The 18,724-nt window shown below is 45.9% G+C and overlaps 2 protein-coding genes and 1 non-coding gene across 8 annotated transcripts in view; 2 read left to right on the top strand and 1 right to left on the bottom strand.

The window, feature by feature from the left end:
- The window catches only part of Rad17 (RAD17 checkpoint clamp loader component), a 32,175-nt gene extending 30,832 nt beyond the window's left edge, over positions 1 to 1,343 (top strand). For all 3 annotated transcript variants that reach the window (XM_021180024.2, XM_029468516.1, XM_029468517.1), the window contains exon 17: positions 585 to 1,343. In XM_021180024.2, coding sequence (XP_021035683.1) covers positions 585 to 873 — 289 coding nt within the window. In that variant the 3' untranslated portion in view covers positions 874 to 1,343. The remainder of the gene's footprint in view (positions 1 to 584) is intronic.
- Positions 1,344 to 1,511: 168 nt separating this feature from the next.
- Marveld2 (MARVEL domain containing 2) overlaps positions 1,512 to 18,724 on the top strand; it is a 20,742-nt gene continuing 3,529 nt past the window's right edge. Inside the window, exons 1-5 of one of the 4 annotated variants that reach the window (XM_021180167.2) lie at positions 1,512 to 1,566; positions 5,851 to 7,002; positions 10,455 to 10,490; positions 17,234 to 17,382; positions 17,639 to 17,810. In XM_021180167.2, coding sequence (XP_021035826.1) covers positions 5,866 to 7,002; positions 10,455 to 10,490; positions 17,234 to 17,382; positions 17,639 to 17,810 — 1,494 coding nt within the window. In that variant the 5' untranslated portion in view covers positions 1,512 to 1,566; positions 5,851 to 5,865. The other 3 variants (XM_021180168.2, XM_021180169.2, XM_029468608.1) reach the window with 3 other exon arrangements.
- LOC115029182 lies at positions 13,786 to 13,892 on the bottom strand. Its single transcript, XR_003834736.1, has one exon. It is a non-coding gene; the product is annotated as a U6 spliceosomal RNA (small nuclear RNA).

The following is an 18,724-nucleotide window of genomic DNA, read 5'->3' as shown; positions in this document are numbered from 1 at the left end:
AGAAACCCTGTCTCGAAAAACCAAAAAAAAAAAAAAAAAAAAATACAAAAGATAATAGATTTGTTTTGAGACAAGGTCTCACTATGTAGTGGAGGCTAGACTCAAACTTCTCTTATAGCCTCCCAAGTGTATTTATTATATCATAGGCCATACCACACAGCTGGACGAGGTTGATTGGTTTACTTTCTTTCTGGAGACAGAGACCCTTTATGCAGTTCTGGCTGCTTGAACTCAGAGGTCCAGTGCCTGCCTTTGCCTCCTGAGTGTGGGATTAAAGGTGTGAACACCATGCCCAGCTTTAGTTTCTATTTTAAAATTTCATATTTAATTGGACAGTCATGTCGACCCATTTGTGTTTCCTGAGATTTCTGTCTTATGCTCATTTTTAATGTATGCATATAAATATTAGCCTATAGGAACTCTGCTGAAGACGGTAACACTTTTGATGGCAGAAAGGACTTATTCACAGTTGGTCATTTGCCTTGTATTTTTTGTGTGTATGTGAGTGGAAAGACCACTTAGTTCATAATTTCAAGGAGTTTTCTGTTTGGTTCCCACTGATGTCTTCGCTGTGACTCTGACAGGTTGAAAATGGAAGCCCTGACTGACCGAGAGCTGGGGCTGATAGACCCTGACAGCGGGGATGAGTTCCCGCACATCGGAGGACAGGTGGCTCAGGAAGCTCGGGGTGAACCCGCTCAGGCTGCTCAGAATGCCGACCCAGAGACCTGGTCTCTTCCGCTGAGTCAGAACAGCGGGAGCGATCTGCCTGCCAGCCAGCCTCAGCCCTTTTCCTCCAAAGTGGACATGGAAGAAGAGGAGGAGGAAGAGGAAGATATAATAATAGAGGACTATGACAGCGAGGAGACATAGAGAACAGCCTGCCAATCAGATTTCTCCTTGAGATAAATTTTAGTCTATTCAGTGGTACTTGAACACGTCCCTGAAGGACAAGCAATTTGTTAATTGCTCAGTTCCTTATCGTATTCATCACAGCAGCTGACGCCTGTCATCTTGAAGTAAAGCAGGTCTCAAGTACTGAGTATTTATTTAGTCTTGTGGATGGTTTGAGGAGAAGTCACGGTGTGAAGTGTATGAATGTTGTGCTGAATATCAAATGTGAAGGAGTAATCCAGAATATACAGACTTTATGGGGTGTTGGAAATTTGATTTATAAAACACTTTAGGATGCAATTATGAGTATAAATAAACCTTGTGCCTTATTTACAATTTGCATCTAGCTTCTCGGATACCATTTTTGGTATGTTGTACAGTGGAATATTTTAGATACTTCTGGAAAATATTTACATAATTTATATCAAAATTAAAAATGTTGGATTTCATCTTGTTGTTTTTATCTTTTAACATTACCTACCGCGCACTGTCTGCCTTGGGTCCAGGCAAGGCAAGTAGAGCAAATGTTCTAAAATGGGAAGGAGCTGTGCCTGCTTTCTGGACTCAGCTAGGTGGCCAGGCGGGCGGGGCACTGCGGCTCGGCCACGCCCCGGGAGCTCGGTCCCAGTTTCGGTGCCCGCGACAGAGCGTGCTCTTCCGGCGGCCGCGCAGGTGAGTGGGGCCGCGATGCGGCGACGGGACGCCGAGCCCGCGGGGTGGGCCTTTCGCCCTGGGCACACATCCCCGGAGCCGCCTCCCACCCGCGGCCAGGCTGAAGCGGGAGCACGCGGGCGCGCCGGGCTCCGGGGGCGGCGTGGGCGGGTTTCGCTGCAGCGACAGGTGCGGCCGGCTGGACCGCCGCCGTCCTTCCGGGCGCCTGGTGGCGCCGCCCTCGCCACTTTCCCGGCTGTCCTGACCGAGAAAACGGCCACCTTGGGGCGGAAGCCAGAGTGGATTTTCCAGAGAAGAAAGCGAAGGCGGGACACGCACCGGGTGGGTATAGTCGCGTTGCCGGGAGGCTGGATGGGGGACCCTGGCGGGGATGCTGGGTGTCTGTCGGTCCGCTCGCGGCTGCAGCTCCGCTGCTCCCCCACCCCAAAACCCCAAGTATCTGAGGCAGTAGTTCACTTTCTGGAGGCAGCAAAACTTTAGAGGCAACTGAAGGGGCGATTGTGCGTGTGTGAAGGTGACCAGGCTTGATCCCCGTGACGCTCAGTGAACCATTTTTCTGGCCACAACTGTGGCATTCCTAACTCCCTGGCTCCAAGCAAACAAAAGACCTGCGACCGAGCTAGGTGGAGCCCAGGGGGCTCAAGGACAACCTGTAAGGTTTTATCTGTATATTTAAGATGTGGTCAAATACCGCTGAAGATTCCTTGCTAGGTAACACAGTTTGCTCTTCTACTAGTCTACACATTTGTGTGTTTTATTTAAATGATAAAGTGATGTAACTCAAATGAGCGGTTTTCCACAGGTGAAGATGAGTTGAATCCGTTACGGTGAGTCATACTTTTAGGAGTTAAATTAACCAGTGGGATGCCGTGCAAACTATATACACCCTAAAGACCTCAAACCTTCTTCCGTTTATTTGTTGTGTTTTTTGCTTCTACATTTTTAGGCATGTGTTAGATGTAAACGTTGTCTTTTTTAAAAGAACAAAGAGATAAAGACAAAGGGGCAAAAATAATTGCTGTTGTGCGAGCAGGTTTTATGTCAACTTGACACAAGTTACGGTCCTCTTAGAAGACCGAACCTCAGTTGAGAAAATTGCCCCCACTGGATTGACCTGTGTGCGGGCAAACCTGTGGTCCATTTACTTGATTGGTGATTTACATCCGAGGGCCCAGGTCTCTATGAATGGTGCAGCCGCTGGTCCTGGATAATAAGAAAACAAACTTAGCAAGCCAAGCGGAGAAACCAGTAAGCAACACTCCTCCATGGCCTCTGCATCAGCTCCTGCCTCCGGGTTCCTGCCCTGAGTTCTCTCAGTACTGCAGAGTGACTTGAGTATTGTAAGTGAAAGTAAACCATTTCCCCGTAAGTTTTGTGTTAATGGTGTTTTATCACAGCCGTAAAAACCCTAAGACAGTTGTCATCTGGAGAGCTTCTGGTTTGCCTTGCACACCTTTCTGGGTGATCACAGTTAATCCTCCAGACTTGGGGTGTCTTCTTAGAGGACCCTGAAATGTCTTCCCGGACTCTTTCCTCTGTGTTCCATCTATTATAATGGTTCAATCCGTGGGGCCTGATCCTCTCACAGGGATCCCCTGAGACCATCGGAAAACAGATATTTACATTAGAGTTCGTAACGGTAGCAAAATTACAGTTATGAAGTAACAACAAGACAATTCTATGGCTGGGGGGGGGGTCACCACAACATGAGGAACTGTATTAAAGGATTAGAAGCATTAAGAAGGCTGAAAACCACTGTTGGGTGGTTGTGTCTGGTCTGGTGACAGTATCTTCTCTCTGGACAGGCTGCATCTCCACTTGGATTCCTAAGGGGCTGCTGAAACTCTCGAGGAAACCTGCTATTCTCCTATTCTCCAGGGATGGAGAAATGAATTTACCATAAAGCAATCAGATAGAAGTCTAGCATTTTTGTTTGTTTGTTTGTTTTATGTGGGTGTTTTGCCTGCATGTGTGTCTGCACCATATGTGTGCAGTGCTCATGAAAGCTGAAGAGCCTGTTAGATCGTTTGGAACTGGAGTTACAGTTGGTTGAAGCCTCCATAGAATGCTGGGAATTGAACCCAGGTCCTCTGGAAGAGCAGCCATTGTCGCTAACCACTGAGCCATCTCTCCAGACCCTCTGAGCCTGCTTCTAAGTAATTCGGTAGAGGGCTAGGACAGGGAAGGAATAGTGAACTCTGAAGAGGATTGGTCTTACAGGGGGTGTTATTGAAGCTGACCTGTGGGATGCGGAGGTGCCCGATGCTACCCTTCCCAATTTTGATTACGTTTAAATTCTTCAGTGACCACTTATTTTACATGTCCTGCATTTAGAATGTAAGGCCTCGCTGTCTCCATGGCTCTTCCCATGATCCTTTGGGGCATGTATCAACAGCCTCCTCATGTCAGCCTTCACCTTCTGGGTTGAACTCCGAATACCACATCCAAAGAGATCCTATTAAAACAAGTCAGATCCTGTCACTCCTCAACTCCCAATCCTCGGATGGCTTCTTACATCCCTTTCATAGCCAGTGGATTTAAGGTCTTAAGTGATTCATTTGGCGTTGGACCTACTGTGTGTATCATTCTGTTGCCTCCTTGCTGAGCTCTCTGACTGGGTATTTCCTTGGCATGTTAGGCAGCGTAGCTGTTCCATTTGCCTAGAGCACCCAGAGGTCCCCTTGGTTTCTACCTTCACCTTTATTTCTATATTTGTTGCTTCCTCCATGAAGACTTCCCTCACCTTGCTAAAGCTGTACCCCACTGCCTGCAGGGCCCTCTTTTCTCCTCTTAAAGACTTTGACCCTTGGGGCATTATGCATTTTGCTTCTCCATCACCTGCCACCCACAGTAGGATCTAAATTCCATAAAGGCAGGGAACTTAAATACAACCTTGGTGTGTCTGATTCATGGAAGGTTCTCAGACAATCTTTGTTGACTAATGGGCCTCCATTTTACAAGTAAAATTATGCCTTAGGACTTCCAAATTCCTCAACACCTTAAAGTAAGAGCACCCATTTAAATTTGTCCTAATTTCAAGTATAGTACCATATGTCTACTTGAATATCCAATAAAAAGGCATAAACAAGTTAAAGGGTGAACCTAGTAGTATATTATCAGCAAGTGGGTTTTGTTTTTGTTTTTAAATTAAATTAATTTATTTATTTACACTCCATATTTTATCCCCCGCCCCCAATTGTATATGTTGTATATATATTTAGGTCATTGCTTTCATCAAGGAAGGCAATAGACTTAGTCAAAGTGTATTTTGAAAAAATTTTAAATTTTTTTCAGGTATATTGAATTCTAGTTATTCTAATCCTAAAATGCTTTAGTTGTCTATGGTAACAGCAAATTGCCTTTAGATAATTGCTGTGTGAACAGTGGTATTCACGGTTAGTGCTGCTGGTTCTGGGGAGCCACGCCTGTGACGTTTTTACCTGGGAGAGCTCAGTTTCTAAGTCTAGTGCCAGCTGTTGACATTTTAGGAGGAAAGAAGCAAGCCTTCCAGACTGTTTATCTTATTTTGTGTGTATGCGGGTTTTGCTTGCATAGATGTCAGTGCACCACATAGATGCAGTCCCCTAGAGGCCAGCAGAGGGCGTCGGATCCCCTGGGACTAGGGTTACAACCATCTGTGAGCCCCCCATGTGGGTACTGAGAATCGCCCAGTAACTTCAGAAGAGCAGCCAGTGGTCTTAACCTCTGAGTCAGAGTTCTAACCCCTCGGCTAACTTTTTGATTAGGAAGGGAAAGGCCTCCTACTTGCTGCCTGTTACAACTGCTTTAATGGCCCCTTAGCCATTCCAAAGCAAAAAGTGGCCTAATGAAAATGAAGAGTATTTGATGAGCCAAAATTTTTGGTATGCTCAGACTCGTAAATATTTTGATTTAGATGTTTAAAGACAAGACTGTACTTGGGAATATATTAACATTCTGTATTGCTCGTTTTTGTTTTTATTTTTTGTCTATAAGAGTCGTACATAAATTAGACTTAAATGTTTTAGTATATAAAGTCCGAAACTAATATTTAAAACTGCTCTTAACATGTCATAGAATACTTAAGTATATTTCTGGATAAATCTAATTGTTACATTTATTTAAAATATCATTTTATATATTATAAATATAATAAATATATATTTATCATTTAATATACAATAAAACTTGGGTATAATCATGTTTGCCGCCTGAATACGTTTTGTAATTAAGTGAGTAAAATAACTGGATTTTATTTATGAAGGATAAAGTAAGCATAAATGATACCTTTAATTTTGGCCACAGGTGTGAAAATCACAAATGTCGTCAAGTGACGGAAGGTCCAGGATTCGGGACAGGGGCTATAGTGAGGTTCCCAGGGACACGTCTTGTCCAGATGGTACCATAAGAACCTTCCAGTCTCTTCACAGCAGTGAGTTGGCAGTGAGCGCAGATCCTCTGCCTCCTCCCCCTCTCCCATTACAGCCACCATTCGGCCCCAGCTTCTACTCAAGTGACACAGAGGAGCCAGCCGTGGCACCAGACCTCAAGCCGGTAAGACGCTTTGTTCCCGACTCCTGGAAAAATTTCTTCAGAGGGAAGAAAAAGGACCCAGAATGGGATAACCCGGTGTCTGATATCAGATACATCTCCGATGGTGTGGAGTGTTCACCTCCAGCCTCTCCAGCAAGAGCAAACCACCACCCTTACAAAGACCCTTCCAGAGGGTCGCAAGGCACCTTTAATTCCCAGCACGAGGCAGATACCATGTTTCCCCACGACCCCTATGCATCCTTAGACCGGCGCACACAGACAGCGCGGACGTATAGTGAGAAGGTAGAGGAATACAATCTGCGCTACGCCTACATGAAGTCGTGGGCAGGCCTGCTGAGAATCCTGGGTGTGGTGGAACTGCTTCTGGGGGCCGGCGTCTTCGCGTGTGTCACGGCTTACATCCACAAGGACAGCGAGTGGTACAACTTGTTTGGCTATACACAGCCCTATGGCATGGGAGGTCTCGGCAGCCTCGGCAATACGTATGGGGGTTATTACTACAGTGGCCCCAAGACCCCCTTTGTACTCGTGGTGGCTGGATTGGCTTGGATCACCACCATTATTATCCTGGTGCTTGGCATGTCCATGTATTACCGCACCATCCTTTTGGACTCTAACTGGTGGCCCTTGACTGAGTTCGGAGTTAACGTTGCGTTGTTTATCTTGTACATGGCTGCAGCCATAGTCTATGTGAACGATACCAACCGAGGTGGACTCTGCTACTACCCGTTATTTAATACGCCAATGAATGCGATGTTCTGCCGGGTAGAAGGAGGTCAGATAGCTGCAATGATCTTCCTGTTTGTCACCATGATAGTTTATCTCGTCAGCGCCCTGGTCTGCCTAAAGCTGTGGAGGCACGAAGCGGCTCGCAGACATCGGGAGTTCCTGGAGCAGCAGGAGGTGTGTGCAGGGCTTCTTGGTACCTTTCTTTTGTCTTGCTTTCCTTTTCTGTGGCTCTTAACAATACATCATCCTCAAAACTTTGTCAGAGTCCTTCTGTATTTGTATCTGTATTTAAATGAGCCGACTTTGAGAATGCCTTTCCCAGTGGCCACTCTGCTGGGTCTGCTTGTTATCTCAGAGAGACGCCACAGCACACAGTAGCTTGTTAACTAAGTGCGTTTGTGGTGGCTGACTGAAGCAGACAAGGACGTGGCCACTGAGTTTTAGGTAAATGAAAATAACTTAAATTACATAATATATCATAAGTAAATACAATATGCATGTAATAATAAATGCAATACATTAAAAAAAAAACAGAAATAACATGGATTAAGTGTCTCACCGTCAAAGCAAGTTCAGGAACAGCTTTGATTCTTTCCTAAGATAAAATTTAATAAAACCTCATGAAATATTTCACTTATAGGAGGGACGTATGCATTTAAAGACTACAGTTTACTTCCCTGGAAATAACACTAAGACTTCATAGGTGGGTGGCTCAGTCAAGCATGAGAACCCGAGTAATAAATCACTAGGTCTCTTTAAGAAGTTAAAAAAAAAAAAAAAAGTTGGCATGCACCTGTACTCCCAGTGCTGGGAGGTGGAGGCAGGAGGATGCCTGAAGCTTGAAAGTGAAGCCCTTGTCTCAAACAAAAAGTAGAGTACCTGAGGGCTAATACCCTAGGCTGCCCTCTGACCTCCACATGTATGGTATGGAGGCTTAGGAACCAACATCATCAGATGCAGACACATGCACACACATATAAAGGAATTTGGCTAATGGGAGTAGTGGCTTACACCTGTAACTTCTGCCCTTGGGAAGTTGAAGCAGGAAGATCTCGAGTTCAAGTCCAGCCGGGGCCACGTAGTTTGAGGACAGCCTGGGTTCCCAGTCTCAAAAAGCACAACTGAAAAAGAATGTGGTGACGGTGTTTGCATTAAAACCAAACATCAAATGCCAGAGTCACGGTGAGCATGAAGCTCCTCTGGCTTTGATGGGTCATCATTTGGGGAGGTGTGAATTCCAAAATAAGAAAATACTGCCTTTGTTTCTTTCTTGGATTTTACTAACTAAAAAAAACAATGAAAATAAAAAGCAATGAGAATAATACAGAGGAAAAGATGATGGTAAGACCTAATATATTACCATATGTAAATACGAATCACATAAAAAAATCTCATTTGCCGGGCTGGTGGCGCACGCCTTTAATCCCAGCACTCGGGAGGCAGAGGCAGNCGGATTTCTGAGTTTGAGGCCAGCCTGGTCTACAAAGTGAGCTCCAGGACAGCCAGAGCTATAAAGAGAAACCCTGTCTCGAAAAACCAAAAAAAAAAAAAAAAAAAAATCCCATTTAAAATGTCATGAGTTTGACAGTAGCAAACATTAGGCATGTTGTACTACTTTCAGTACGCTCTGAAATAAATCGATATTTCACTATCTTTCGGTAGGTTCACTAGGACCTCCTATCCTACCAAAAATGCTATTTGCCTTAAATCTGTTCTTAGTTGACTGTATTGTAAAACTTTCCATTCCCGCATTCCTTAAGTCTTCCTAGACTCTATATAATGGCACATGTATAAATGAAGAGTAAATCGTATCCCTTTTAAGCACATTTTAAGCTTTTTCATGAGTGTGGTACGTATTTGTTTGTGCTGTATAGCCCCAGCTGGCCTGGAGCTCAAGGTGCAGACCAGGATCTTGCTGAGAGCCTCCTGCCTCCTGCCTCCTGCCTCCTGCCTCCTGCCTCCTGCCTCCTGCCTCCTGCCTCCTGCCTCCTGCCTCCTGCCTCCTGCCTCTGCCAGGATGATCACTGTGCTCCACCACGCCTGGCCCTGCAAATGGTTTTTATAACACCTAATGCGTTAATTAAGAAACTTCTCATGTTCTAGTGTGAAGTTGTTTTCTTTTGGTTTTGGCTTTTGAGACAAGATTTTGCTGTGTATCCCTGGCTGGCCTGATGCTATGTGTCAACCTGGCCTTGAATTCACAAGATCCTTTTGCCTCTGCCTTTGAAGTGCTAGTGTTACAGGTGTGTGCTACTTCCTGGAAAGGAATTTTAAACTCTAATATGTGAGATTCAAAACAGGAAGGCTTTTACCCTTCTTCATAGTGTTCATGCCTGTTTAATGATAATATTTAATTATTTAAGTTACTACAGTAACATGAATGTAATTATTAGCATATGTTTTCATCAACAAAAGCTTATTTCATACCAGGTTGTGGTGGCACATGCCTTTAGTTCCAGCACTCAGGAGGCAGAGGCAGGTAGATCTCTGAGTTCGAGGCCAGCCTGGTGTGCACATCGAGTTCCAGGACAGCCAGGGCTACAGAGAAAACCAAACCAAATCAAACAAAAACCCAACCACTTACTTTGTTTTGTTTGAGAGGAGCTTTCACTATGTAGCCCAAGTTGGCTTACAACTCACCACAATCCTCCTGCCTCAGCCTCCCAGAGAGCCAGAATTACAGGTATAAGCTAGCATGTTCACTTTAAAAACTTTTAATAAGATTTTTTTAAAACAATATTTGAATTAAATTTGAGTTATTGAAGGTGCCACAACAGACTTTTGTCCTATTAAGTTTATAAAATGACTATATCAACATTTACTTATCCAGGGTGCCGGGCATGGTAGGTCACAGCTGTAATCCCAGTCCTTGGGGCAGAAGCAAGAGGATAGCAACAAGGTTAAGGCCAGCCTGATCCATGCAGTGAGTTCTAAGCAAGCCTGGGGTACATAGCAAGATCATATCTCATAAAACAATCAAAACAAAATTAAAATAAAAAACAATAAAAAACACTCAAGATAAAAGTAACCTAAGTAAACCAGGCGGTGGTGGCACACGCCTTTAATCCCAGCACTCGGGAGGCAGAGGCAGGTGGATTTCTGAGTTTGAGGCCAGCCTGGTCTACAGAGTGAGTTCCAGGACAGCCAGGGCTACACAGAGAAACCCTGTCTCGAAAAACCAAAAAACAAACAAACAAAAAAGTCACCTAAGCAATTCAAGCATATTACCTAATAGTAACCCCTACCCCATATCTCCATATCCTCTCCATGCTCCTGGCTAACACAGAGCCAGTAGTCCAGTAGTTCCTGTCGTCCTCTGGCTCCCCACTGGCCCAGAGAAGTATGGGCAAACGAGTGTGGAGAACAGACATCAAGAGAGGGTCGACCTCTGGGAACTGGGAATGCAAACGGATGGAAACTATTGCAAAGTAGCTTCTAGTTTACTTATGTGTATGTGTGTCCCCTGTGTATGTGACGTGTACTCGTGTGTGTGCAGTGCCCAAAGTGGTCAGAAGAGGGCGGAGGCTTTCCTGATGTGGGTGTTACAGGCAGTTGTGCATAAGAGCCGTAAGTACTATAGTCAGCCCCTCAAAATCATTTTAACTCTTCTGTTGTTGTTATTCTAGATAAATGACCCGTCGTTGTCGTCGAAAAGGAAAATGGTAAGAGCACCATTAGTTTGTCATGTGGTCTCTGCAGACTGGCTAAAACACTTGTATTAGTGGACAGTAGAATCTGCCATCCCTGTGTGAAAGTGTGGTTGTGAACTCAGGTGAGGACTTTCAGCTGGTTTTTTATATTGGTATTCTATGTACGTTGGCATTTTGCCTGCAGGTATATCTGTGTGAGGGTATCAGGTCCCCTGGAGCAGGAGTTGTAGAGCTGTTGTGAGCTGCCATGTGGGTGCTGAAACTTGAACCCAGGTCCTCTGAAAACACAACCAATGCTCTTAACCATTGAGCCATCTCTCCAGCTCTGACTTTCAGCTTTTTTTTTTTCTGATACTAAAAGGACCAAATCAGGCAGTCTTCCCTAGAACCCCTTTTCGTTTTCTTACCTTTTTTTTTTTGTTTGTTTGTTTGTTTGTAAGTGAACATGGTTGGTCTTTCTCATATGCTTAATTATTTCAGATAAGTTCTTGCTGTGTAGCCCAGGTTGACCTTTAATGCATGTTGCTCCTGCTTCTGCCTCCTGTGGTACAGAACTCTGGGCTTACTAACTGTGCCTGCCTGGCTAATTTTCTTCAATGGAGGTCATTCTTCCTGTGTCTGGGATGTAGCTAGCTCAGTGCTTGCCTAGCAGGTACTAAGCTCTGGATTCCCTCCCTACACAGACTGGGGAATAGTGGCCCTTGGCTGTAATCCCAGCATGTGCAACATAAAAGCCAGATAGTCCAAGTTCAAGGTCATTGTCTTAGTTAGAGTTTCTATTGCTGAGATAAAACACCATGACCATAAGCAGGTAGAATGCTTGCCTGCCTAATGTGTGTGAAGCCCTGGGTTCAGTCCCCATCACTGAAATCCATCCATTCACCCATCAGTCACTTGTCAGTCATCTTTGGGGATGTTTTAAGGCGTCCACTTTGCAACTGCTTATTTCCCAGTACTGGGTTGAGCAGGGCCGTCTTACTGGGCAGTGCTGTAGTAGTAGCAATTGTGCTTGCCCCGGGTAGAAGGTATGAGTTTCTGGTTATTCCCCCTGAGGCAGTGGGATTGACCGATAAAATTCATGCAGAAAAGCCAGGAAGATGCTGGAGAAAGCAGCCCTCAGTAATCAGCTGTCAGTGTTCCTGCCCGATGGAACACACAGGTGGGACAGGGCTGTTAAGATCTGCTAGAGAGTTCTAGGGCAGCTCTGGCTGGCTGGCTAGGGGCCAGACAGCACATCCACAGTGTATTTCCAGGTTCTTTATTCTGAGAGGTCCTGGAATAGTTAGGAATTATGCCCACTCTTTTTCTGCGCCCCCCCCCCCAGGGTTTCTCTGTGTACCCCTGGCTATCCTGGAACTCCACCTGCCTCTGCCACCCAAGTGCTAGGACTAAAAGGCGTGCGCCTCCATGCCTGGCTGAAATGCCCATTCTTACTCTGGAAACCGTTTGACATACAGCTTTCTCGACTTCTTCTAAAATACGGAAGCTGAAGCCAAATCACGCCCTTTTAAAGGCCCCTCCCTGGAGACGGATCAGTGTAGAAAAAGCTTAGGTATATTCTAAGAGAGACTCCCATGAATTAATTGAACTTAACCAATGAGAAACCTGATGGAAGGTTCTAGAGCCCCAGCTTTTCGCGGGTATGATTTTTCTCCCTGGATCCTAACAGGGATGGTTTGGCCGAGTGGCTTGGGAGAGACAGTGATACACTGAGAAGAGATGAACTTTAGAATTGAGCTGCTCTGAATCAGGACACCTGTGCAGTTGCCTTCTTGCCCTTTGGTCCTAGGGAAATTACTTATCTTCACTGAACTTGCATTTCCTGTCCATCCACTGAGCTATATAGTAGGCTGAACCTTATGGTTTTTTTTTGTTTTTTGTTTTTTTTGAGACAGGGTTTCACTATATAGGCCCTGGCTGGCTTTGAACTCTCAGAGATCCACTTGTCTCTGCCTACTGAGTGCTGGAATTAAAGGTATACACCATCACACCTGACTAAAAAAAAAAATTTTTTTTTAAAAAGATACATTTGTTTTACGTGATGAGTGTTTTGACTGCTTATATATCTGTGTGCCACACGTGTGCATGCTCATGGGGGGACAGAAGAGGGAGTCAGATACCCTGGAGCTGGACAGTTGTGAGCTGCCACATGGGTGTTGGCAGTGGAACCCAAGTTCTCTGGAAGAGCAGCCAGTGCTCTTAACTTCTGGGCCCTCTCTCCTGCCTCAAGATTTACTTGTGTGTGTGTGTGTGTGTGTGTGTGTGTAAATGTATGCCATGTGTGTGAGTCCCCTCTGTGGCCTTAAGGGGCTGTGAGATCTCGGGGAACTGGAGTGGCAGGGGGTTGGCAGCCCCCTGCCATGGGTGCTGAGATCTGGACCCAGGTCCTCTGCAAGAACAAGACGTGCTCCTACTCACTGAGCCACCTCTCCAGCCTCAAGGGAATGTTTTTAACAAAATGTTTTCTAGACATAAGATCAGTTATAGCAATGCATTCTAATAAAGGCCTATCTCTGGGCAGATTAATTTCCCTGAGATTATATTCCATAAGCAGTGTAAATGTTCATTAAGCCTGGAGTTTTGTTTTTTTAACATTTTATTTATTTATTTATTAGATATTTTCTTTATTTACATTTCAAATGCTATCCCGAAAGTCCCCCATACCCTCCCCCTGCCCTGCTCCCCTGCCCACCCACTCCCACTTCTTGGCCCTGGCATTCCCCTGTACTGGAGCATATAAAGTTTACAGGACCAAGGGGCCTCTCTTCCCAATGATGGCCGACTAGGCCATCTTCTGATACATATGCAGCTAGAGACACGAGCTCTGGGGGTACTGGTTAGTTCATATTGTTGTTCCACCTATAGGGCTGCAGACCCCTTCAGTTCCTTGGGTACTTTCTCTAGCTCCTCCATTGGGGGCCCTGTGTTCCATCCAATAGATGACTGTGAGCATCCACTTCTGTATTTGCCAGGCACTGGCCTAGCCTCACAAGAGACAGCTATACCAGGGTCCCTTCAGCGAAATCTTGCTGGCATATGCAATAGTGTCTGGGTTTGGTGGCTGATTATGGGATGGACCCCCGGGTGGGGCAGTCTCTGGTTGGTCCATCCTTTCGTCTTAGCTCCAAACTTTGTCTCTGTAACTCCTTCCATGGGTATTTTGTTCCCTTTTCTAAGGAGGAATGAAGTATCCATCTATTGGTCTTCCCTCTTCTTGATTTTCTTGTGTTTTGCAAATTGTATCTTGGGTATTCTAAGTTTCTGGGCTAATATCCACTTATCAGTGAGTACATATCGAGTTACTTCTAAAAATATGGAACGCGTCACGAATTTGCGTATCATCCTTGTGCAGGGGCCACGCTAACCTTCTCTGTATCATTCCAATTTTAGTATATGTGCTGCTGACATGAGCACAGGCCTGGAGTTCTCAAACTTTATCATGCAAACCCATCAGTAGCCAGCTTATCGCAGTGGCCCTGCTGGGCCTGGCTGGCTCGTTTGCTGCTTTTCCTCAGGATGTGAGCTTGGTCCGAGGAACCACGTGGAGGAAGGAGAGAACCGACTCCTGTGGGTTGTGGCGCATGCGCCTCTCCATCCTAAACAAACGTAATGGCGTTGACACTTAGCAGACCACCTGTGTGTCTAACAGTTGACCGCGTGGGAGTCAGAATCCTATGCGGGTATTGAGGATGCTGCGGTGGCTTTGGGTCAGGCCTGTGTGGACACTCAGGGAACATCAGAACTTGCACAGATGTGCACTGGGCACAGGTCGGCTCTCTGTGCTTCTAAACCACAGGGTGTCCACCCAGCCCACTCTGAGTTTGTAAAGCGTAGTGGATTCCATAGTGCCACTTGTCTGTCCCGATGTTTAATCCCTTTGTCCTGGATCATCACAGAGCATTTCCAGTATTTGCTAACAGGACAAGTGTCAGTTAAGAGACAGGAAAGAGGCCGTGTTAAACCTTGGCTCTGCGGCCTTTGTGTCTCCATCAAACGTGCTTGTAACTAGGAGAGTGTGGCTTGTCCCTAAACTGGGGCCCAACCCCACGCTCTCATATTAACAGGTAAACCAGAGAAGTAGCTCTGAACAAACAATGAAAATGATTGATGCTTAAGCCAGGTGTGGTGGCTCAAACCCATAGTTCTGTATTCTGGAGGCTGAAGCAAGAGGATTGTCATGAGTGTGGAGCCAGGCCAGGGTACATAGTGAGTTTCAGATCAGACAGAGTGAAACCCTGTCTCTAAAATAAGCAAACAGATAAAATGAGTAGTATTATCTGACCTTTTTTTTTTTTTTTAATTATGGAATCTACCTTCCAGCATGTCTGCCTGGGCCAAGTTCATGCCTTTGCCCAGGTCATGTTTGCCTAAGGGCTGTCGGTGAGCTCCAGGACAGACAGTCCATCCTGGAAAGCCTTCCTGAGCTGGTACACAGAAGTCTTGAGTGTCAGTGCTAAAGAGAGGCACCATGCAACCGAAATCCATCTGATTCAAGTCAGAATGCTTCCTCTAAGCCAGGTAGTGGTGGCGCTCACCTCCAATCCCAGCACTTGGGAGGTGGAGGCAGGTGGAGCTCTGAGTTCCAGGATGGCCAGGGCCACACAGAGAAACAAAAAACAAACAAACAACTCCTCCCCCCTCCAACCTGAACTTCCTCTAATGTTTAATCTCTGGAGTTGCGTTCGGGGTTGAGGTATGAGGAACAGCATGGTAGGCATCAGAGAGCACAGCAGAACGACAGTGATCTTCAAAAGGCACTCCCTAAGTGTCCCGGCTACTTTTCAATTGCTGGGATAAAACACCGTGACCACGGCAACTTGGAAAGAAAAAAAAATTAATTTGGGGCTTGTGGTTTCAGAGAGTTAGAGTCCACAATTGCAGAGCAAAAGGCGTGGTAGGAAGCAGGAGGTAGAAAGACCAACTCTGGGAATGACATGGGCACCTCAAGGCCCGCCCCCAGTGACACGCCTCCTCTGACAAAGCCACACCTCCTCATCCTTCCCAGGCAGTGCCACCAACTGTGGACCAGGTATTCAAACACATGAGCCGTGGGGCCATTCATATTCAAACCTCATCAGGGAGACATCCTTGTCTCTGTTTCCTTATTCTGCCTCCACTTGGGTTTTTTTTTGCTGTGGGTCCCAGTACCCAGCTGTGATGTGATCCCCTCCCATCTGGCCTGTGGGGTCTGGAGCCTCTCCTTTGCAGATCCCTTTCTCGGGGCTAGTTAACAACCCCCACTAACCAGGCCGATGCTCTCTGGTGAGGTAATAGCTGATGGCCTTGACAGTGAGCTAATGTTAAACCAAACCTCAAGACCAGGGAAGTGGGAAAACAGAAGTTTTAAAGGTTGCCATAGCAACAGAGGGCAAGGTTCAAAACCATTGCATTTCTGCACTTTGTTTTGTTTTGTTTTTCATTTCGTTTTGTTTTATAGGCTTAAGGGACTGGTAATGGAGAAAGATGCTTCTGCATCAGGGACCAGCCATGTGTCCCCCAGGTGTGGTTGGCACTGCCAGCTTCGTTCACCAGTCTGGTTTCTAGCTTCTGGAACTTCAGGGAAGTTTAGCATGTGAACAGTGTACACTGAAGTAAACAAGTTTCCGCATATTCATTTAAAGCAGTGTTTTCAACCTTCCTAATGCTTGACCTTGTAATACAATTTCTTATGTTGTAGTGACCCCCAACCATAAAGTTATTTTTGTTGCTACTTCGTAACTGTAACTTTGCTACTGTTATGAATGGAAAAGGTCATTACACACACACACACACACACAAACACACACACACACACAAATGGATCAGGACTCACAGGTTGAAGAACACCCATTTAAAGTATCAGTGACTTGTGTTACAGTATAGTGCTAGAACACTTGTCTGGGATGCTCAAAAACTGGGTTTGGTCTCCAGCACCACAAAAATGAAATACTTAGAGTTTAATTGTGGTTTTTCTCGTTCCTTGCTGTGTGACTTTGAGGGCTTACTTTACCCTCTCTGAACCCCTCTTCTGGCGTCTGCAAACCTTGGCTAGAGGGTTCTGGGTGCAGTGCAACTGAATGACCTGCTTTGGCTGCCTACTCTAGAACATTCCTCTGTATCTTCATCTCCTACCTCCCTTCTGCTGGCTTTTGTTCGAAGCCTGTCTCAGCCATTTTCTTTTCTCTTTCCTGAATATGTAATATTTTTATTGAAGGGTGTGGCTGTAGTCCACAGTCTCATGCCTGTAAGCTTTCTGAGCTGCAAGCCCGCAGTTTGAGAACACTCACTTACTTCTCCCTGTCCTTGGACTGGTCCTCCTATGCAAGTTCCTCTTAAAGACTGACATTGGAGACGCTTTCTTTCTGGAATATTGTTGTTTTATTCGAAATGTTATGAAATGATCTTGTTATGTAGCCCAGGCTAGCCTCCAACCCTTGCCAGTCTCTCCGGTGCTGAGTTGTGTACCACTACACCGTGCAGAAAGTGGCTGTCAGCATGGATGCTGTGCTTTCTCCCTTTTAGATAATGCATCAGTGTGGCTCGTCGTCCCCTCCCCTGGCTGCTTCTGACTGACTCAGGCCACCTTCCTTTCTATAGGTCTCAGAACTCTTAAGTGATCCTTGTTCTTCTTCTCTTCCTGCCCACTCTTCATTTCCTCCTACTCTCTGGGGTGGACTCTCTCCCGGCCTTGCCTCCCACCCCCTGCCCCTGAGCCCCCTCCGCCCTCCCTCTCCCTCCCCCATGTTCACCCCAGCCCTTTTCCTCTTCTCCTACAGTGTGAAGCGGCCATCAGTGACCGACAGAGGGATCAGGAAGTTAATGTCAAAGACTTGAGAACAACAACTAAAATGACTCCTGAGCTGCTGAGTGGACACATCCCTCCCGGCCACATTCCGAAGCCTATCGTGATGCCTGACTACGTGGCGTGAGTCCGTCTCATTTTGGGTTTCATCTTCTAGTTTGTTATCCAGGGTAACATACTGGAAAATAAGAATGGGACCCAGGTCTGGTCAGGGAGCAGTAAGCTGACCAGTTTTACCAGTTCAGCTTGTTTTAGTAAAAGTTACAATGTTTTCCTACTCTGTGGCTAGAACCCAGGGTATGAGCCACCCCGGGCAAGCAGGCCACCACAGACCTCCTGCAGTGTAAGGTTGTCACTCTGCATTGTGGTTTCCCCTCAGAAAATATCCTGTGATTCAGACGGATGACGATCGAGAACGCTATAAGGCTGTGTTCCAAGACCAGTTTTCAGAGTACAAAGAGCTGTCTGCGGAAGTGCAGGCCATCCTGAGGAAGTTTGACGAGCTGGACGCGGTGATGAGCAGGCTCCCACATCATTCTGAAAACCGCCAGGTTGGTGTCCACAGCTCCGATGGGAGGAGCAAATGCCCTGGTCTCAGGATTCCCCAGTGCCTGTCTCTGCTGTCTAGGAATGCGTTTGGGATCTTTGAAGTGGCTAAGCAGCATCTCCACTCCTGTCAGTAGAACAGTGTATGCAGAAGGCCTTAGGCTTGATCCCAGAGCTACAAAAAGAAAAGAAGAAAAAAAGAAAAATTTAAATTATATAACAAAATGTCTTTTAACATTTCTATGTCTTTTAACATTTCTACTGTCTTTTTGTCTTTTTTTTTTTTTTTCCCTAGTGCTAGAAATCAAACTCAGGTCTCGGATATGGTAGACAGAACTCTGTCACCCTCAGCCCAACCTTCAGTTACTAAATATTTTATTTTCTTATTTAAGTAAAATACAATTTGCCAAAAAAAGATATATAGTGCCAGTGTATTGAAGGAGACAAATGGCCCACTCAGAGTAGAATAACCCCAGGAGGGGTTGTGGACAGTGCATTCCCACCCATCTCAGTCCCAAGTGAGTCTCCTCTATGGGGAGGGCCTAGAGCAGAGCTAAGCCCCTCTGATGGCCACATCTGAGTGACCACCAGGGCTAAAGCAAAGAGAAAAGCTACAATGGAGACAGTAATTATGAGGACGAGAAGAAGTTTTCTTTGAAACATGCTTTTAAAGATGAGGTGGGGTAAACTCGACAGTGGAGATGCACACCTTTTGTCCCAGCACTGGGGAGGCAAAGGCAGGTGGATCTTTGAGTTCAAGGCCAGCCTAGTCTACATTGCAAGGTACAGGATAACCAGGGATACACAGAGAAGCCCTGTCTCAAAAAACCTTTAGAGGGAGGGAGGGAGGGAGGAAGGGAGAGAGAGAGAGAGAGAGAGAGAGAGAGAGAGAGAGAGAGAGAGAGAGAGAGAGAGAGAG

Source organism: Mus caroli, chromosome 13, assembly GCF_900094665.2.
Source record: "Mus caroli chromosome 13, CAROLI_EIJ_v1.1, whole genome shotgun sequence".
Classification (NCBI taxonomy): Eukaryota; Metazoa; Chordata; class Mammalia; order Rodentia; family Muridae; genus Mus; species Mus caroli.
Note: the sequence above shows the minus strand (reverse complement) of the source record. Positions and strands in the feature narration are given on the sequence as shown.